Here is a 21,026-nt window from a genome sequence, read left to right as displayed (position 1 = left end):
ATGGTTCCTAATCTATAGTTGCTGTGATCAGTTTGATTCCATATAAAACTCACTGCCACCGTGTCCATTATAACCCATAGAAACCCAATGGAGGGTTTCCAAGCCTTTCTATCTTTACAGGAGCAGACCACCTCATCTTTCTTCTGTGGAATGGCTTGTGGTTTTGAAACAGTGACCTGGCAGTTAGCAGTCCAATGCTTACCCTACAGCATCACCAGGGCTCCTTAATGTTGTTGTTAAGTGCCATCGAGTTGGTTCCGACCCATAGTAACCCTGAACAGGGTTTCTGAGGCTGTAAATCTTTATGGGAGCAGAAAGCCTCACCTTTCTCCCGCAGAGCAGCTGGTAGTTTTGAATTGCTGACCATGCGGTTCACAGGCCAATTCGTAACCACTACGCTACCAGAGCTCCTTAGGGCTCCTTAATAGATAGTTCTTAAAAGAGTATAATGCTTAATGCAGACAGTTTTTACTAGTTAAGCTTGGTTTGGTTTTAAGGAGACTTCAGGGGATATTTTTGGATTAAAGATGATCTCAGGGCAAAAGTTTCAGAGGTTTATACAACCTTCATGGCTCCAGGAAGCCTAGAGTTCATGACCAAAGCACCTCTTGATTACAAGAGTCTCCCTTAACCCTACAGAGATTGCCAATGTTAGATTCCTTTCAATTCTAAATGTTCAAATCTATGATCACTGACTGCCCACTGGGAGAGTCAAGGGGATGGTCTTCAGGAACCATCAAGCCCAGGAAAGAGATCTGGGGACCCTGAGGGCAAGTGGAGACCCTGACTGTCTTAGGAGCCACACTTGTGGAAAAACATGAATAAGAAAGTGATGTAGAGGTGGCTCAGAGCTGTATCTGGTCAGAATCTTGATTCTAGGGGAAGTGTTGTACACACTCTTAAGCAGAAACAAAACCACCCTCTTTCAAGATTAACGAGGTTCAAGGGTGCAGGAAGTTTATCTTCCCAACAAGTTCATTCACCAGAAGGCCAGTTTGATGAGTCACAGTCCATAATTCTAGTTCTGCAGAAAATTTCCTTCCATCTCTCCATCTATCTGCCCATGTACTCATCCATGTGTTATATATGAAAAGTTTTGTAGAATGCACAGGACAGAAAACCCTACGTGCTCACTCAGCATCTTTTATCCAAAGAGTCAGTATCTTCTTAGTCACTCAACTGGGGTTTTTTACAGTAATGCTGTGAGGTAGTAACAAGACAGGCAATACCTCTCTTTTTACAGAATAAGAAATGCTCAAGGTAACACAGTGAAGAGGTGGGATGTAGTAAGGCCCAAATGCTCCCCTAAAGGCTGGAGGTTGACTCTTTTCCTGAAGCCTTGGTTCAGCTTCTGTGGAACTGGTCTGAGTCCACACCATCTCTGCTGCTTTTCACACCAGGGTGGGTTTCAAGTCATCTTTAAAGTTCACGATAGGCTTTGAACGGGCCCACAGTTTTTCCCAGGAAGCCTGGCCCGCAGCAGGCTCTGGGTCAGTGTCTGATGTGCCACTGTCACTGGAGTTAGAGGAGCTCTGGAAGCAGATTTCACAGTAGGGTCGGTGGCAGCGGCAGAAGAACTCATCTGAGCTGCTGGAGTCAGTGTCAAGGTAACTGCAGGGAGAAGACAGCGAGGGGTAGGCTGGGGATTTGGGAGGCTGCAGCTGCTGCTGCTCAGGCAGGTCTGGTGAGGTTGTGAGTAGATGTGGGGAGGAGAGTCTTACTCCGTGGCTCCCTCTAGCCCTCTGGCGCTCAGTCTGACATTGGTTACTACTCTCTAGGTTACCTGCCCTGTTATGAGGATCTGGGAGTGGTAGTAAAGGCTTCCTGGAAGTGGGCCTTGGGACCCTGGGGTGAAGAGTTCGATGGGTCATGCTATGGTTGTCCACATTTGGCCCACTCAGTCTACTCTGTGCCTCAGAAACAGTCCTGTTTGCCTGGCGCCACACATTTGAGGTCACAGAACCAAGAAAGTGCGAGGGAGCCTGCAGCACTGCCTTCCTTCTTCTCACCATATATGGGCTGAAGCCCAACTCCTTGGGGAAGGCCATCTTCTGGGGGAGTGGGGCAGCGCTGCTCTTGAAAAGCTGCTGGGGACAAGAGGAGGAGAAGGGGAGTGGAGTCTCAGGGCCCAGGCTCAGATCTTGTAACACTTCCTGAAGCTTCTTCCTGATTACTGTATTGACCCTTGACAGCCGCTCTTGTGGCTCCTCTGAGTTCTCTGGCTGTCTTTGTCTATGGAGAGCAGAGACTTCACCTGGTATGAGATTCAGACTGGGGACTATGGGTACCTGGCTTCCCCCTTCAGGGCACCCACTTTGCTCAACCCTCGGCTTCTGGCTACAGCCTAAGTTTAAATGATCAGAAAAGTCTTTTAAGTCAGATGACTTCTCTTTCTGCCCTGGGGAAGGGCTGAGGTCCTCCTTCACAGGCCCCTTGAGGCTTTGTATACTTGAAGAAGGCACTGAGGTACTCTGACAGTCCTGGGCAGCTGGGCTGGAATCATTCTGGGAGTCAGAGAGGCCTCCCGAGGGCCCCTGCGCTGTCATGCTGTGACCCGAGGCTGCAGCCTGGATACCTGTGCTCGGGGAGGAGGCACGTGCAACAGCCCACTCTGGGGGAGCACAGGGGCCCTCTGATGACATCAGCCTCACTAGTTTCTCTTTGGCGTTGTTTACCTGTTCCTGCAGGTTTTCAATCACAGCATTCTTCTGTAAAAGAAAAGCAAAATGTCAACAAGACACACTACTGAGATTGTCACAGTGTCTCCTATGATGGACAAGCAGGGCATCACCAGACCTTGGTTTAAATTCTGGTCCTTCCCTATTAGCTAGGTGACTGTAGGCTCTGAGAGGTACTTCAGAGAGTGCAATGAGCTTATGATGCAAAGTACTTAGCACAATAACTGGTAAATACAGCTCGATAAAGGTATGATCTTCATCTCCCTCTTCTGTCCTCAGACTGTGTGGCACTGTCAGTGAGAAGAGGGCTTGGGAGGCACTACTGGCTTGCACCTTTCACCTTTCTCCAGGACTGAGATGGTCAGGTCATTCTGTGAGATATCAGTCTGAATCATGTTGGGGATGGTCCAACTCTAGCTTTATCATAATTCTGCAAAATAAACATGAATTTGAGGCATACTTCAAGGAGATGAACACATGGAGAAACAAGTATGTTGTCTCTTGCTAAATAGCCTAGCAAGTCTTTAGGTGGCAAAACAGTTTGCAATCATTTACTAACCTAAGTCTATGGGCAAAATATTGAACAGCACAGGAAGCATCAAAGGAAGATGAAAGGAATACACAGTCACCATACCAGTGAAAGAGAATTAGTTGATGTTCATTCATTTCAAGAAGTACTATATGATCAAGAAGTGATGGTACTGAAGTAAGATGTCCAAGTTGCACTGAAGGAATTGGTGAAAAACAAGGCTCTAGAAACTGACAGAATATAAATTGAAATGTTTCAGTAAGCTGATGTAGCACTGGAGGTGGTCACTCATCTAGGCCAAGAAATTTTGGAAGACAGCTACCCGGCCAACTGATTTGAAGAGATCCATATTTATGCCCATTCCAGGGAGGTGACACAAAGGAATGCAGAAACAATTAAACAATATTAATATTACATACAAGTAAATTTTTGCTGAAGATAATTTAAAAACTATTTCAGCAGTACATCAAGAGGAAGCTGCTAGAAATTCAAACTGGCTTTAGAAGAGGGTATGAAACTAGGGATTTCATTACTTACATCAGATGAATCTTGGCTGAAAGCAGAGAATATCAGAAAGATGTTTACTTGTGCTTTATTGACTAAGAAAAGGCTTTCAACTGTGTGGATCATAAACTATAGGCAACACTACGAAGAATGGATATTCCTGAACACTTAATTGTGCTCATGAGGAATCTGTACAGCATAGACTAAGAGGTAGTCATATGAATGGAACAGGGGGTTTCTGAATGGCTTAAGATCAGGAAAGCTGTGCGTTAGAGTTGTTAGAGTTGTGTTCTTTTACTATTCTTATGCAAACTGCATGCTGAGCAAATAATCTGAGAAACTGGATTACATGAAGAGGAACATGGCATCAGGACTGGAGAAAGAGTCATTATCCTGTGATATGTAGGTGATACATCTTGCTTGCTGCTTTAAGTGAAGAGGACTTGAAATACTTACTGATAAAGATCAAAGATTTCAGTATGGATTGCACCTCACTGTAAAGAAAACAGCATTCTTACAATAAATACAATCATAATCAACAAAAGACTGAATTTGTTAATACCCAAAGACCAAAAGCATTGTGGGATGACATCAAGAACATCATACAGGAAGAAAGCAAAAGGTCATTAAGAAGACAAGAAAGAAGAAAAATAACAAAATGGATGTTGGAAGAGACTCTGAAACTTGTTCTTCAGCATAAGAGATGCTAAAGCAAAAGGAAAAAAATGAGGTGATAAAGAGCTGAACAGAAAATTTTAAATGGCAGCTCAAGAAGACAAAATCAAGTATTAAAATGAAATACGCAAAGACCTGGAGTTAGAAAACCAAAAGGGAAGAACATGCTCAGTATTTCTCAAGCTGAAAGAACTGAAGAAAACATCCAAACCTCAACTTGCAATATTGAAGGTGTGAAGTCGTAAGATAAGCACTGGACCACAAAGTCAATGTGAACCACAAAGTTGGTGGTTCAAATTTACCAGTCTCTCCCCAGAAACCCTATGAGTTGGAACTAACTTGATGGCATTTGTTGTTGTTGTTGTTATGTGCCGTGGAGTCGGTTCCGACTCATAGCGACCCTGCACAGGGTTTCCGAGGCTGTTAATCTTTACGGGAGCAGAACGCCTCATCTTTCTCCCGTGGAACCGCTGGTAGTTTCGAACTGCTGACCTTACAGTTCACAGCCCGATTCGTAACCACTACGCTACCAGAGCTCCATGGGCAAAAAATAGAGTAATACAAAAAGCATCAAAATGTGATGGAAGGAATACAGAGAGTCTCTGTACCAAAAAGAAATGTTCAGTGCTCACACATTTCAAGAGGTAGCATATGATCAAGGGTCAACGGTACCCAGAACTTCTGGGAGAACAGAAAATCTTAATGAAAGAAAGACCTGCAGAAAAAAATCAGACTGTTGGGCTCTTAGAATATCAAGCAAGCTGTTTGCTTTGGAAGCATCAAGACAAGAAAAGTTAGCCCATCAGGATAAACCCATCTTCTAAGACTAAAATTCAAAGGGAACCCACAAGCAGTCTAGTATGCTTGCTGGTGACCACCTGAGTCTACTTGTGAATGGAAGTGAGGAAAATGCAGCAATGAAGACATGGGCCGAGTTTGGCCATGTTCCACTGACAGCCGTTGACCTCAAGATGAAAGAGAAGAGGAAGCCTGGCTGGTCTGAAGTTTACTGAGATGTGTGAACTCCCGAGCCCATGGCCACTGACCTAGCCACTGGGGGCTAGAGCCAAGAGTGAAGTGGCTAGCTGGTCTGCAACGCAAGGAGGTGTGCATGACCTCCTAAACTTGCAGCTAGTATCCATTTGACCTAAATTGGATGGCTAGCTGACCAGAACTTATGAAGATATTGTGAACAAGTATAAACTGCTACAGTTTGATGAACCGGACCTTTGCTTATAGATTTAGTTGCTCAAAATTTCAACTGGAATGGAATATTTTTCATCTCAAGGGACAACTTGTTTCCTCAGTGCACTGGGTTTATAGAAAGGCAATCTAGAACGGGCTATCAAAAATGGAGGTTATAAATGCACAAAATGGCTGGCTTATAAGCTTTCTTGAGTATGCTTTGTTTCAGAATGAGGGGGCTAATGTAGAATCCCCACTGAATAATTTCCCTCTTTTCCAGATGGATCTGGTGAAAGGGGATGAGGGATGATGGTGATAGGATTTTATGATTCAGCTGTGAGTAATTGTTAGCAGGATTAATTGTGATTGTCACTATTGTAATTATAGAAGATGTGTAACTATAAGTGGAGCTTAGTTTATCTTTCATTTCAGGAACAGAAGTTCCCAGAACCATCAAGAAGAAAGAGCATGAGTGGAGCATGAGATCCTACCTAGAAAAGTGGCAACAGCGGAGATCGTAGCAGAGGTGATGGCCTGGTGAGATAGACCAGCTGCGGACTCCAGGCCCATGGACTGAGTAAGGCTTTGTACCTTCGGGCAGGAGACTGGCATGCAGAATATGCCTTTAGGGAATTTGAAAGAAATATTTTGGTTTTGCTTTGCAGGTATACATTACATATTTTTGTTTTGTTCACTTGTGAACTATAAGATATAAAAGGGAAGCCACAGGGAGGAAGTAGGAAAACTGCTATTGCAGGGAATGGGTTGTAATCATTGAGATGAAAGAAAGTGTGTAATATGTTGAATGAAAGCTTATAATCTTGCCTGTTAACCTTCATTAAATTCACAATAAAAAGTTAAAAAGAAAAAAAGCCAATGGCATATAAGGAAGAAATCTAAGGTGCACTGAAGGCATTGGCAAAGAACAAGGTTTCAGGAATTGATGAAATACAAATTGCAATCTTTCAACAAACTGATGCAGCACTGGAGGCACTCACTCATTGATGCCAAGAATTATGCAAGACAGCTACCTGGTCAACCAATTGGAAGAAGTCAATATTTGTGCCCATTCCAAAGACAGGTGACCCAACAAAATGTGGAAATTTTCAGACAATATCATTCATATCATCTGTTGTTGTTAAGTGCCCTCCAGTCAGTTTCAACTCATAGTAACCCTGTATAACATTCCCAAGGAGGGTCTGGTGAGTTCGAACCACTAACTTTGTGGGTCAAACCGATCTTGCAGTCCAGAACTTTATTCCACAGTGCCACACTAGGACTCCATTCATATCACATGCAAGTAAAATTCTACTAAAGATATTTCAAATAGTAGCTACAACAGTTCATTGACAGGGAAGTGTCAGAGGTGCAAGCCGGATTCAGATGAGGACGTGGAATCAGGAATTTCACTGCTGATGTTAGATTGATCTTGGTTGGAAGCAAAGAAGGTCAGAAAGATGTGTACCTGTGCTTTATTGACTATACAGAGCCTTTAGAGTGTGAGGATAATGAGAAGCTATGAATAACATCGTGAAGAACAGATATTCCGGAATACTTAATTGTGCTCATGATGATCTTATACATAGACCATGAGGCAGTCATTCAAACAGAACAAGGGGACACTGAATAGTTTAAGACCAGGAAAGGTGTGTGCCAGGATTGTATTCTTTCATCATACTAATTCAATCTGTATACTGAGCAAATAATCTGAGAAGCTGGATTATATGAAGAAGAACATGGCATCAGGATTGGAGGAACACTCATAAATAACCTGTGATATGCAGATGATACCACCTTGCTTGCTGAAAGCAAAGAGGGCTTAAAATACTTATTGATACAGGTCAAAGACCACAGTCTTCAGTATAGGTTGCACCTCACTGTAAAGAAAACAAAAATTCTCACCATTGCACCAATAAATAACATCAAGGTAAATACAGAAAAGAGTGAAGTTGTCAAAGACTACATTTTGACAACGGAAGCAACAGTCAATTCACGGAAGCAACAGTCAAGGAATCAAATGACTTATTGCATTTGGCAAATCTGCACATGATCTCTTTAAAGTGTTCAACAGCAAAGCTGTCAGTTTGAAGACTAAGGTGTGCCTGACCCAAGTCATGGAATTTCCAATGGCCTCATATGCAATTGAAAGTCATAAAATGAATAAAGAAGACCACAGAATTGATGCATTTGAATTATGGTGTTGGAGAAGAATACTTAAAGTACCATGGTCTGCCAGAAAAACAAACAAATCTGTGTTGGAAGAAGTACAGCCAGAGTGCTCCATAGGAGCCAAGATGGTGTGAGTTTATCTCCCATATTTCAGACATTATCAGAAGGGAATAGTCACTAGAGAAGGACATCATGCTTGGTAAAGTGGAGGGTCAGTGGAAAACGAGGAAGGCCCCTAAGGAGATGGATTGGCACAGTGGCAGCAGCAATGGGCTCAAGCGTAACTACTATTGTTAGAATTGCACAGGACTGGGCAGTGTACAGGGTTCTGTTGTGCACAGGGTTGCTATGAGTTAGAACCGACTCAACAGCATCTAAAAACTGTAAACAGGTAGAAGAGGGAGAAAACTGGCATTCCTGAACCAAAGAGACAAGGCTGAAGCCAGAAGGATCTACAAGAATCTCAAGTTGTGACTACAACCTCCCTTGGCCTGACTTAGTTTATCTTTTGTCTGTCTTCGTCTCAAAGCTCATCTGAAACATGTCCACCATGGCCTACTGGTATTTAAAAATGCCCATGACATAGCTTCCAGAATCACAGCAACATACGAGGAAGAAGGATATATGTACTACTTCCGAATATTTAGTCACTGAAAACCTTATGAATAGCAGTGAAATCCTGTCAGATATAGTGCCGGAAAATGAGCCCCTCAGGTTGGAAGGCACTCAAAATGCGACTGGGGAAGAGCTGCCTCTTCAAAGTAGAGCTGACTGTGATGATGTGAATGGAGTAAAGCCCACAGGACCTTCATTTGCTGATGGGGCACTCAAAATGAAGAGAAACAGCTGTAAACATCCATTAATAATTGGAATATGGAATGCATGAAGTATGAGTCTAGGAAAATTGGAAATTGTAAAAAAAGAAATGGAACACATAAACATCGATATCTTAGGCATTAGTGAGCTGAAATGGCCAAATTTGGAAGAGGTACAGCCAGAATGCTCCATAGGAGCCAAGATGGCAAGAGTTTGTCACCTATATTTCAGACATATTATCAGGAGGGACCAGTCCCTAGAGAAGGACATCATGCTTGGTAAAGTTGGGGGTCAGAGAAAAAGAGTAAGACCCCCAGCAAGATGGATTGGCAAAGTGGCAGCATCAACGGGCTCAAGAGTGGCAACAATTGTGAGGTTGGCCAAGGACCGGGCAGTGTTTCGTTCTGTTGTGCATAGGGTCGCTATGAGTAGGTACCGACTCGATGACACCTAACAACAACAATGGACCTGACCTTGTGTGGTGCTGTGGGCTAATGTGCTGGACTGCAAGGTTGATTTGAACTGCAAGGTCAGTGGTTCAAGCTCACCATCTGCTCCTTGGAAACCCTACATAGGGTTGCTGTGAGTTGGAACAGACTTGACAGCACTTAACAACAACAAAGGCCTGACCTTTGGGTCTGTGAAGCCAATGGATCCATGTAGCAATTGCAGACAGATAACTTCTAAAGAAGAGTGTACATCAGAATTACTAGAGAAGCTCTAAAAAAAAAAAAGGATAAAACTACTGTTGGATTGAACTCCTGCTAGTGTCAATCAATAGATCTAGAATGGAGGCCAGATGAATGAGGCTGCCATAACTCTGTTATTGCCACCTGCTGGGTGGATGTTAGTTGACAGACAGGTTGTGTCTGGGATGACTGGCAGGTGAGAGCTGTAGGGGTGTGACTGTTCTAACTGCAAGATCAGGGGGCATCAAGTAGGAGTAGGAGTATCGGCAGTGGGTGTACAGGGTAGGACTGTAGTCTGAACATCTTTCCATAGTACAGTCGCTGATTTCATAGCTCAAATATTATCGCCACCTTTTGATATTTCTGATAGTCAAAGGCAGTGGGGATAGGGATGAGATTTTCCCAGGGATAGATGTCATAGGATTTAGGTTTTAGGGAAGTTAATAACAAAAGCATTATTTTCTAAGAAGTATTTGTCCAAATACCAAAATGCTGCCTCTTTGTCGTCACCCTGTTTAGAAGCTGAGGAAAAAGACTATGTATTCATTAAGCCCTATAAACACAAGCTTTTGTTTTTGCTCTGATACCTGATACAAGTCTTTGATGGACAGAACGTGTTTGTTTTTTTCCCCCTCCCAGTTTGCAGGGCAGAGTTGCCCAGGAATAATCCTTTAAGGCTGCAGGAGTTTAAGGAATAATCTTAGTCCAATCATCTTTTGGCAGTCCAATAATCTAATTCCAAAGGCAGAACTTGCTCCTTATTCATAAGCAGGGAAGTGACTTTTCGGATGACTGATATTGCCAATTCCATCCCTGTTTTGGGTGACTTCTTTATCATCAGGAAGAGTGAGTAACGGGTGAGTAAGGCAGAAGGGAATTTCAGCAGAGCACCTGCCTGCCTGCTCTCCCTGCTCCCCACCTGCAGAGTGGTGAGGTCTGGGTGTTGCTGGGTAGTTGCAGATGACTCAAGGACTCACTTGGTGCAGAGTGAATAAACAGAATATATCCAAGCTCTTTGTGATAGCTAGGTTGTGTCAGATCCCTCTTTGAGGATCTTTTACAGGTGAAGGTGATGTCTGCACTTGAGGGACCCCAACTCTCTTCTCCACCAGCCCTGCCCCTGCTGAAGCTCATCCTGCACATTCTCATACTGGCTCAGTCGACCTCTACTCCTTCCTGGATTAAGGAAGATACCACCAGCTTGTAACAACTACCCTAGGTGGTGACAGCAGAGTGTGCTTATTTTGTTCCTTGTCCTCAAACCTCTTTCAGCATAAGGAAAGAATAACAACACTGAGTTGAGAAGAATACTTTTCTCTCCAGTAAACATCCTTTCTTTCAGAAAAGCAAGTGAGATTATTGTTTGCACCTGGCTACGTACTAATGCGCGAAATGGTTTCAGGCAGCGCTATCGTGAGACCAAAATCTGACCTGCCATGTAGCTGTACTTTAGTGAGCTGATTAATTATTACTTTTGCACATCTGGGGAAGCAAAACATCCAGAGGTGTGTTTCATACAGTACAGGCCATTGGGAGGTATGGAATCACTGTCCTGTTTCTATGATCTAAAGAATACACGTAATACTGAGTTTCTTCTGCTGCAGAAGGGAGTCTCTTCCAGCTCTGGAAGCTTCTGTCTGTTGGCCTTCACACAGCCTGGGCAGTCAGCCATTGAGGCTGTTGCCACCTCAGCCTCTGGGAGACTCCTGGACATAGAGTCAAGAAAGCAAGAATGAGAAGATGGACTGCCCAGATCATTGGAAAGTACAAAGAAGGTGTTAGGGTGGCTGAGGTGGCTGCAGAAAGCAGAACCGTACACTGACAAGTTGGAGTCAGGGTGTGTGCACATACTAAACCAGCTGTGCATCTAACCAGTAAAGCTGAGTTTGGATGCAGATACTAGAGTCTATTTGTGCTTCCTGAGGGGACCTCTCTAGGCCTGCCACAGGGCCCTGCAACTGCTGGTCAGGCCTGTTTTGGGAAAGATGTTCCAGGTGTAGGATGTGGTGAGGAGGCCAGTGTTTCACTGCCTCTGCATCTGTATCCTATTAGGACTCTTCCCCTGTGGACTGAAGGCATCTTTTTGGAGAAAGCAGAGTTAGTCACTGCGTGGGAAACAGGCTAGCGTGGCAGAAGTACAAAAAGCGCGTCACAAATTACCATAAAGCTAAAGAGTCAGTTCACTTGGCTGTTTCAACACCAGCTGATTGTGAATGAATGAAAACTAGCCTGGTTCTTCTAGCCAAGTTTCTGGCCTTTGGTTTTACTTAAAAAAATAAAGCTTCTTTTAAGACTTCACAGAGTATCAAAGGCAACCCTAACTCCCTTGCCAGGTGGGAATAAATCTGACTTAGAAATAATGTCCTGAGTGCTAAAAAAAAAAAAAAAAAAAAAAAAAAAGAAAGAAAGAAACCAAAAATGTGTTGTAACAATACTGCCTGTGGCACAATCCACAGGAAAGCAGGGTGAGAATGGTTGTATGTAATCCCTATCACAGAACTGTATATAAAAAAAAAAAAAAGTAATAAGTGGAGATATAGTATTTTGATACAGGAGGTCCAGACTCAGGTTATGTTGTGGAAGACTAGTGGGGAACAGACAGTGGGTGCTTGGGGAGGCTTTAATCCCTTCAATCTGAGTAGGTCTGTTGTATTTCTAAGGACTATAGTACACCACCCTCTCACACAGGGACTGTTCATATACAGGTGTCAGTCCCATTACAAAGAGCATGATTTCTCAATAGCACCTACTCATGTACGGTTTGTACCGAAAAAGAAAAAAAGAACGTCATTTAGTTTGTGTCAAAATACTAATTCCCTTGGGTGCTGTGCTTTCTTTCTGAGAAAAATGCAGCCCTTAAATGCTCTATGTGCTTTCTTGAGCTCATACCATAAGCCTAAGTCTGGGAAAGGTACCAACTCTGGCTCAAGAACAGAAAAAAGAAAAAAAGAGCTGGGGTCTGCATAGTCCCTCTTGGCACTGCAGTAACAGCAGAGGCCCTTGTTCAGTCTCCCTCCAAATCTGTGGGCATTTTCTTACTTTCTGAGAAGATAACTAATATCTTGAGTTGTTGTTGTTAACCATCAAGTTGGTTCTGGCTCATAGCGACCCCACATAGGGTTTCTGAGGAGCAACTGGTAGGTTTGAACTGCCGAACTCTCTACACTAACCCTACGGTTATCCTACAGTGCCACACCAGGACTCCAATATCTTGAGCTAGTACCGGGGGAAGACAGTCTGGACAGAAAGTCCATAGATATTGCAAATAAGGGTACTACTGCATATAAGTACTCCTGGTATGGACTGCGAATCAAAGGTTGGCAGTTCAAACCCATCAGCTGTTCCTCAGCTATAGGGGGTCGCTATGGGTTGGAACCCCTTGATGACACTTTACAACAACTCTGTATATAAAGAAAAAATGTATCACACAGAAGGAGCTAATATCCACTTACACTCAGGCCCATTAAAATACTGTTCCCTCTGCTCAGAACAATTTTACCCATACTCTCTGCCTGTCAGATTTACACTTGAATTTCAGCTCTCAGCTCAGAAAGTCTTCCTGACTACTGTAAAGCTTAGACTTCCCTGCCTTTATCATCCATTAGACTGTGTCTTATCACCCTGATTTTTTCATAATTTATAACTATATGTTTATTTGATTCATATCTGTTTTCTCCACTAGATTGTAAGTTTCATCAGGGCTTTGTTCCTCAGCACTTAGTACAATGGCTAGCACCCAGAAATGACTCCACATACACCTGCTCAAGGAATGAATGAAGTGGGTGGTGCTCCGCAATGGGAGGATCACTGGGAACTGCTGGGCTTTTGCTTGCTGCTAAGAAAACCCTAGGGAATGGGGGAATGAGAAGAGAAGGAAGAGTCAATGTGAGCATCAAGGGCCACTGACACATGAGGAGGCAGACGGCTGGACTTCCTGCACGAAAATCTGCCAGGCAGGAGTTAGCTTACTTCTGTAAGGAGCCTTTCCATGGAGTTTTTGTCTCCTCTGGGGTGGTAATTCTGTTCGTCACCACACTGGGTATGAAAGCTTTTGCAGGGAGTACTGAAATATTTGGCCATGCGTCGGATTGTTTGATTTTCCTCTTCAAATGCCTTCCATTGCTTCAGCTGTTAAATAAAAGAACACATGTTATTTATTTAATTACACACCCCAAAACACATTTTTTTACTCTTTCTCATAAACACCATGACAGTGTCATAGATACACATATGCTCAGAATGTTTTCTCCTCAAAATGATACCTCACTCAGGAAAGCTTGAAGACAAAAATGCCAGAAGGTAGGGGGGATGCTAAGGTTAGATAACTTTATGAAGCGCCAAAGGAAGAAGATAAAATACAATCTTAGGTTGACCCATTTACCTTCCCATTGCTGAACCAGTCAAAGAAAACCAGGGTTGAAGTACACTTCCAGAGCCATAGTCTAAAGCGAGAGTTTAGGTGGCATTCCAGAGTTGAGCAATCTAAACACAGTGTGTTCCAAATGAAACTGTTTCTAGTTGCATGCAGCTGTTCTTAATTACTTCTCATTTGTTGAGTAATGGAGTTGAGTAATGGTGTTAAGTAATGGTGAGTAATCAATACTCAAGGCTCCGACAGATAGGAAGCCACAAATGTCAATAAGAATGACATAATGTTAGATTCGAGATCTGGCCATCTCTTTTTGACAGATGAGGAAAGACTTAAGAGGAAAGATGCGACTTGTCCAAGCTCCTACAGCTAGTTAGCGGCAGAACCTCAGGGTGCTCTGTCACCTCAGCAAGCCCTTAGACAAGTGATGATACTAATTGCAGGATCCTAGAGAAAGGTTTTCAGGAGGAAGTGGTCTTGAGGAACAATCTGTGAAGGCATGGGCTGGTTTAATATAACAAGGATGGAGTTGGCATAGAACTTTCACAAATAGGAGTTATGCGCCTGAGACTTTTGGATACTACCGCTACCCGGTGAATGATGGTGATGTGAATGACAAGGTAGGCCACAGTATCCACCCCAAGAATCTCCAAAAATAAGTTTCTCCATGATATGTTCTGGGGACTGTCTTAGTTTCATACTGGTGCCAATAATCCAAGTGGGTGACTTTAATGAACAGAAATTTATTTTCTCACAGTTTAAGAAGCTAAAAGTTCAAATTCAGGGCACCAGCTCTAGAGGAAGGCTTTCTCTGTCCACTGTGGGGGGAAACCCTTGTCTCTGCTTCCCTGGTATTCTTCTTGGCATTCCTTGGAGATCTCCATGTGGCATCTATCTTTCTTCCAAGTGCTTGTTTGGTGCCTGATCTCCTCCTCTTAGATTTCAAAGGGATTGACTAAAGACACACCCTACACTGATATGATCACATTAACATAACAAAGAAAGCCCTATTCCCAAATGGGAATGTATAAGGTTAGGATTCATAACACATACTTTTTTTGGGATAGAATTCAATCCACAATAGGGAATCTTTCACATCAAGAAATGATGTGGCAGTCTCCACAATGGCCTCTCAGTTAACCTGGGTCTTCTTTGCTCACTCATCAAGCATTTATTAAACTCTGACTACTGAGTTTGGAGTCCTGGTGGGTCAATGTGCTAGACTGCAAAGTCGATTTGAACTGCAAGGTCGGTGGTTCAAACTCACCAACTGCTCCTCAGAAACCCTGTGAAGGGTCACTATGGGTCAGAACCAACTCGACAGCACTTAACAACAATAATACTGAGAGTAACTGAAATCTGGTAAATATCAAACAGGATTCTGAATTGCACCATCAATTTAAAACCACATTCTCACCTATGTTTTCGCAGATCCTCTGTTGGCTCTACATGAGTTCTTTATGGTATCAGAAGTCTGTGTGACCTGTGCTGGGTCAGGTTTCCATCTCTAAGGCTCCCTCCTATCAAAGGATGTGGTTAGTAATTCACCCAGGAATTGATGTTGATAAGTGCCACTGAGTTGGTACCAACTTATAGTGACCCTATACACAACAGAACGAAACACTATATGGTCCTGGTCCAACCTCACAATTGTTGTTACATTTGAGCCCACCTCTGCTGCCACCACTGTTCCAATCCATCTCATTGGGGGTCTTCCTCTTCTTCTCTGACCCTCCACTTTACCAAACATGATATCCTTCTCCAGGGACTGGTTCCTCCTGACAACATGTCCGAAGTATGAGAGACAAAGTCTGGACATCTTAGCTTCCATGGAGTCTTCTGACTGTACTTTTTCCAAAGTACATTGGAATTATTAGAGTCCAAAACCACAGGCTCCCTATGATACTGGGTAGATGTTGCAGACTGTCTAGTGTTATTCTTGTAGCACTAACCCCAGTGGTATTGGCAGTATCATTGGGCTCCCTCTTCACTGGTATAGCTTTTCCTTTCCCTCTCTCAGCATCTCCAGTCTAAGGTCTCTGCAGAGTTGTAGAGAAACCTGATCAATATAGTTAGAAAGACACCTCCAGGGCTTTTGGTCTCTCCCTACACTGGCCAGGTGAAGCCAAAGTGCCCACTGGCTAAGCCCTCCCTTAACTTCCCATTGGTGGAGATGCTGATCCTTAAAACTTGACTCCTCAGGGTTCTTCACAGCTTAGGATTTGAGGACTTATTCATAGCTCTCCAAAATGACAGACACATTCTTGCTTTCTTAGCCTATGGACTATGTAGGTGTGGTAGCATAAATAATTGCCACTAATGATTTTTTAATTCCTAGTCTCTGGAAGGAGCTCTGTGAAGCGTAGTGGTTACTGTGAATCAGGCTGTGAACCTTAAGGTCACCAGATCGAAACTACCAGCCACTCCATGGGAGAAAGATGAGGCTTTCTGCTCCTGTAAAGATTTACAGCCTCGGAAACCCTGTACAGGGTCGCTATGGGTCGGAACCGACTCGACAGCACTTAATAACAACAATCTCTGAAACCTGTGAACATGCTACCTTACATGGTAAAAGGGACTTTGTAGCTTGTGAGTAAATGAAGAATCATGAAGTAGGGAGATTATTCTGGTAGATCCAATAAAATCTACCAGGGGTTCTTGTAAGAGGGAGACGGGAGGTTCAGCATCAGAAGGGAGAAGATGTGAGGATGGATAGAGACAGAGAGAAGATGTCACACAGCTGACTCTGAACACGAAGAAAGAGGCCGTGAACCAAAAATTGTAGGTGGCCCTTAGAAGCTGGAAAAGGCAAATATGCCAAATTTACCATAGAGCTTCCAGAAAGCAACACAGACCAGCTGACACCTTGATTATAGACCAATGAGATGAATTTTAGATTTCTGAGTCTCAGAAATACGGCTAATATGTTTATGTTGTTTTAGGCCACTAAGTTTGTGATCATTTGTTAGGGTAGCCATAGGAAACAGATGGAGTGGGGTAAATCTCAAGTCTTTAACTGGGGACACCAGGGCCCTCAAAATCTTCCCCCATGAGCTTCTCTCATTCACTACCACACTCCTGTTCCAATTTGTACTTAAAAAAACAGCAAAGACTTGTGGTGCTCCAAACATATCCTGCTCTCACCTTTTTATGCCTCTGTTCATGATGCTCCCCCATCTGAAATGCCACCAGCCCTCTGTACTCCTCTGAGACTGAGACTAAACACCCCACTTTCTGAGAGTCACTGAGTTCTCCAGGCAGGTTGTGTCACCCCTTAGAATCCTGTAATTTCCCTCAATTAACACCTGTGCTACAATTCCTTCCATGGCTGTCCGACTAGACCTAGAAGTGGCCCATATGTTTAACTACATGTTTCCGTACGTTAATAACTGGGTGTGTGAACACATGAACAAATGCAGGAACCTTTCTTTTAAAAAGCTCACTGTTTAGTAGGGTGATGTATACAGGTAACTACAAGTCACAGTAAAAAAGATCTTGTTGTTGTTAAGTGCCTTTGAGTCAGTTCTGACTCATAATCACCATGTATAGGGTTTCTGAGGAGTGGCTGGTGGGTTTGATCTTGCAGCTGAAACTGACCTTGTGGTCCAGCACATTATCCTACAGCAGCAAGGTGGTGCAGTGGGTTAACTATTGGGTTGTTAACTGAAAAGCTGACAGTTTGAGTCCACTAGCTACTCCACAGGAGAAAGATGAAGCCGTCTGCCTCTGTAGATACTACAGCCCCAGAAACCTATGGGGCAGTTCTATTCTGTCCTCTAAGTTTGCATATGAGTCAAAATAGGCATGATGGCAGTGGGGTTTGTTTACCTTAATGGAGGAGCAGATAAAACACTTTGGGGTTTAGGAGCGAGAGCAATGTCTTATTTCAGAATTAGCCTGCTTCGGAGAGGGTGCTGAGGTGTGAGGGAGATGAGGAAAGGTGTGTGTTGGGGGGCGGGAGAGGGGGGTGTCACACCAGGGCATCCTTAGGGTCACAGATGTACAAGTGGGCTGATTGCTGATGATTATGCTGGTGCTGGAAACAAAACAGGCATTTTCTGAGCGCCTGTGTGAAATGGGTCTACTTGCCTCTTTAGTGTTCTTGTTAAATGCTGTTGAGTCAGTTCTGACTCATAGCAACCCTGTACAGGGTTTCTGACAAGTGGCTGGTGGGTTTGAACTGCTGACCTTGTGGTTCCCAGTCCAGTGCTGATCCCACAGCACTACACCAGGAGCCCTCTTTAGTAGCATCATTGATTTCACTTGGCTTTCTAGTGCCACCTAGCTTCCCTTGAGGTATCTGTGACCATGCCTTCTCAAACTCCATGGCAAGAGGGGCCCCCATCTCGCTGCTGTCCAAATAGCTTTCCTCATCCACTCTTCTAAATTTGCTCAGCTGTCTTCTACCTGGGAGTACACAGTGTAGGAATACACAGGGAAGATCTTTATTTCTATCAAAGGCTACTGAGCCACAGGGGAAAAATAAATTCAGGGCCACACTAATAAAAACACCTGGCAAGCTTCAGTTAATTCATATTTTGAAAAAGGAGTATAAAAAAATGAATCCCTAAAGCTAAAATACAATAAAACAAATACATTTTTAGTTTCACTTCATGGTAAATGCAAGAGGAGAAACAACACGAGCAAGAAAACAGAATCAGAGAGAAAGCATGGTGGTCCAAGAGAGTGAGTAAAAAAGGGGTGAGTAGCAGAGGGACAAAGAAGACAAAGATAAACACTGTCCACCTGCCCAGTGCTCTCAGGTCCTCCATAATGATTCTGTTTCCACAAATAAAGTGCTTGTTGCTTAATTTCAACCTGGATTTCAAGTTGTACTTTGTACTGCATTTTTATGCCTGTGGAGATGGGAGTGTACTTAGATTCCACAACCGTCCTAAGTGCTGAGGATCCAAACACTGGTGGGAGTAGCAGTGCTGTGGGTAAGACTTCAGATCCAAGAGGGGAAATGGGAAGAGGTTAGACCAGAGAGAGGATATGGTGGCAGTGGTGGCTATGCACCGTGGAGTCGGTTCCGACTCACAGCAACCCTGTATAGGGTTTTGGAGGCTGTAAGTCTTCATGGCAGCAGAAAGCCTTATTCTTTCTCCTGTGGAATGGCTGGTAGCTTTGAACTGCTGACTGTGAGATTAGCAGCCTGACTCATAACCACATGCCACCAGAGCTCCTTGGAGAGAAAATATAAGCAGGGCTGTCAAGGAGCTTGTTGATTTACTCAATTTTCAGGTCAAGTCTTTAGACAGGAAGGCTTACCCCAAATATTTCCTAGATAATTACTTCTGACCCAAATTACTCTTATTCTCCTATTCATTCTAAATTGTATCCCCTGATCTGTTCTCTGTATTTTCTTATCTAGTGTCTCTTTTTTTATCCGTCTCTTTGTTTTTATTTCCTCAATTAACTCACAAATTCAATATCTTGTAATGTCCAGTAGCCTATGTAATGCTTCTACCAGAACTGTAAATTTAATATTTTCATCCTTATTCAATATTTCATTATCTAAAATCATGCCCGTTTCATAATGGTTTGCTTTAATTGACAAGATGCGATGTCCTTTGAATCCTGTTGACAAGACAACTCAGATCTTCTGAAAACTTCTACTTTAGAAGGAGTCAGCTTCTTTAAATCTTCAGAAATGCATGGTCTTCTTCTTGTGAACTGCAGAATCTCTTCATAGGTCCTTTCCTAGGAATTTACAATCTTACTGTATATAGGCTTTCCCAGTAGATATGTCCCTTTATCCTTTCCCACAGGGTCACAAGTTAGTTGCCACAGTTCCAGACAGCACATACATTCAAGGCAGGAACAAGTTAGAAGGAGTGATGCCAGTCATACCTATCCCATTTTCAGGAAAGAAAATTCTTTCTTTGAGGCTTCCCTTCTGGGAGGACAAAGTGGACAAAGCTGTGTCATATGGGCACTCATAGGCATAAGAGGGAGTCCTGGTGTGGAGCTGCAGGATAAGGCACTGGACCAAAAGATTGGTTTGACCTACAATGTCGGTGGTTGAAACTCACCAGGCACTCCTTGGAAACCCTTTACAGGGTGGCTATGAATTGGAACCAACTTAATGGCACTTAACAATAACAATAACAACAATGGGTATAAAAGAAACTGGTAAATTGAAGTTTTAGTTCTTTCAGCTTATATAATGGAGGTGCGCAAAGAAGAAAGGAGTTGGGAACGTGTAGATACGTTGCCAATCAACAGTGTTGGCCACAGGGCCTAAGGGGTGGTCTTTCCAAAGGGTCCCTTTCTCCACTTCTTTTCCTCATCTCCAGGGAGAAACAAGCCTTGCTTTCAGAGCCCTTTTCTACTACATTCCATACAAATCCAGTTCTCGTAACATTAAAATTCAGAGAAAATTAGTTTCTAGCACATAAGAAATATTGATTTTTTTCCTATTTGCTTATTTGAGAAGCTTAATGAAGATCTGTAAAAGTAAGAAGAGTAAAGGGCCTATGCCCATATTACACCATCATGTCCCAAAGTGCATGTTTCCTTTTATGAATATGCTATAACCCTCATCAGACAATGCTTTAATAATCACCTACTTCTAGAAGAAGTAGTTCATAGTCAACTGGCAGTAGAAGTAGGATTCAGGATGGGAGTGTTGGGGGACTAGTGGGATAAGGGGCAGCCTTGCGGGGTGGAGGAAAAGAAATAGGAAGTAAGAGGAAAAGTGTTGAATGCCTAATTCATTAACTTAGATGTATGTGACTGACTCAGGGGCACCCTAGGACATAACGTGTACAACTTAACATTCTTTCCCCTCAGAGCCTAGGGAGTCCTTTTCCTTCTCCTCTGACTCTCATTCTTCTCTGTCTGGTTACTTCAGCTTCTATCTTCTTTCCTTCTTTATTATTTTTTCATTAATCCACTAATTATAAAGCACAGTCTTATTTATTTAGTTTTTATTATTGTATAAAAGGAATCCTTGTGACTCAGTGGTTAAAGCACTCAGCTGCTAACCAAAAGGTTGATGGTTCAAACCTACCAGACCCTCCGTGGAAGACAGATGTGGCAGTCTGCATCAGTAAAGACTTGTTGTTAAGTACTGTGGAGTCAGTTCTGATTCATAGTGACTCCGTACAGGTTTTCCGAGGAACAGCTGGTGGGTTTGAACTGCTGACCTATGGTTCCCAGTCTAGTGCTGATCCTACAGTGCCACACCAGGAGTCTCGATAAAGATCTGCAGTGGTGGAAACCCTGTGGGGCAGTTCTATTCTTACCAGTTAGGTTGCATGAGTCGGAATCAACTGGAAAGCAGTGGTTTGTTTGTTTGTTTCTGGTGAATGTAAAAAGACAAAGAGGGATGTTTTGTATTCCCCTCCAATAAAAGGAAACGAAAAGGATTTATTTACTTATTAGGAAAAACACTTTCCATTGTATCA

The 21,026-nt window shown here is 43.2% G+C and overlaps 1 protein-coding gene across 2 annotated transcripts in view; it reads right to left on the bottom strand.

The window, feature by feature from the left end:
- Positions 1 to 1,391: 1,391 nt before the first annotated feature.
- GPR156 (G protein-coupled receptor 156) overlaps positions 1,392 to 21,026 on the bottom strand; it is a 112,860-nt gene continuing 93,225 nt past the window's right edge. For both annotated transcript variants that reach the window (XM_006864145.1, XM_006864146.1), the window contains exons 8-9: positions 13,215 to 13,373; positions 1,392 to 2,708 (exon numbers count right to left, since the gene is read on the bottom strand). In XM_006864145.1, coding sequence (XP_006864207.1) covers positions 1,392 to 2,708; positions 13,215 to 13,373 — 1,476 coding nt within the window. The remainder of the gene's footprint in view (positions 2,709 to 13,214; positions 13,374 to 21,026) is intronic.

Source organism: Chrysochloris asiatica, unplaced genomic scaffold (genome assembly GCF_000296735.1).
Source record: "Chrysochloris asiatica unplaced genomic scaffold, ChrAsi1.0 scaffold00061, whole genome shotgun sequence".
NCBI lineage: Eukaryota > Metazoa > Chordata > Mammalia > Afrosoricida > Chrysochloridae > Chrysochloris > Chrysochloris asiatica.
This window is presented reverse-complemented; position numbering and strand designations above follow the sequence as displayed.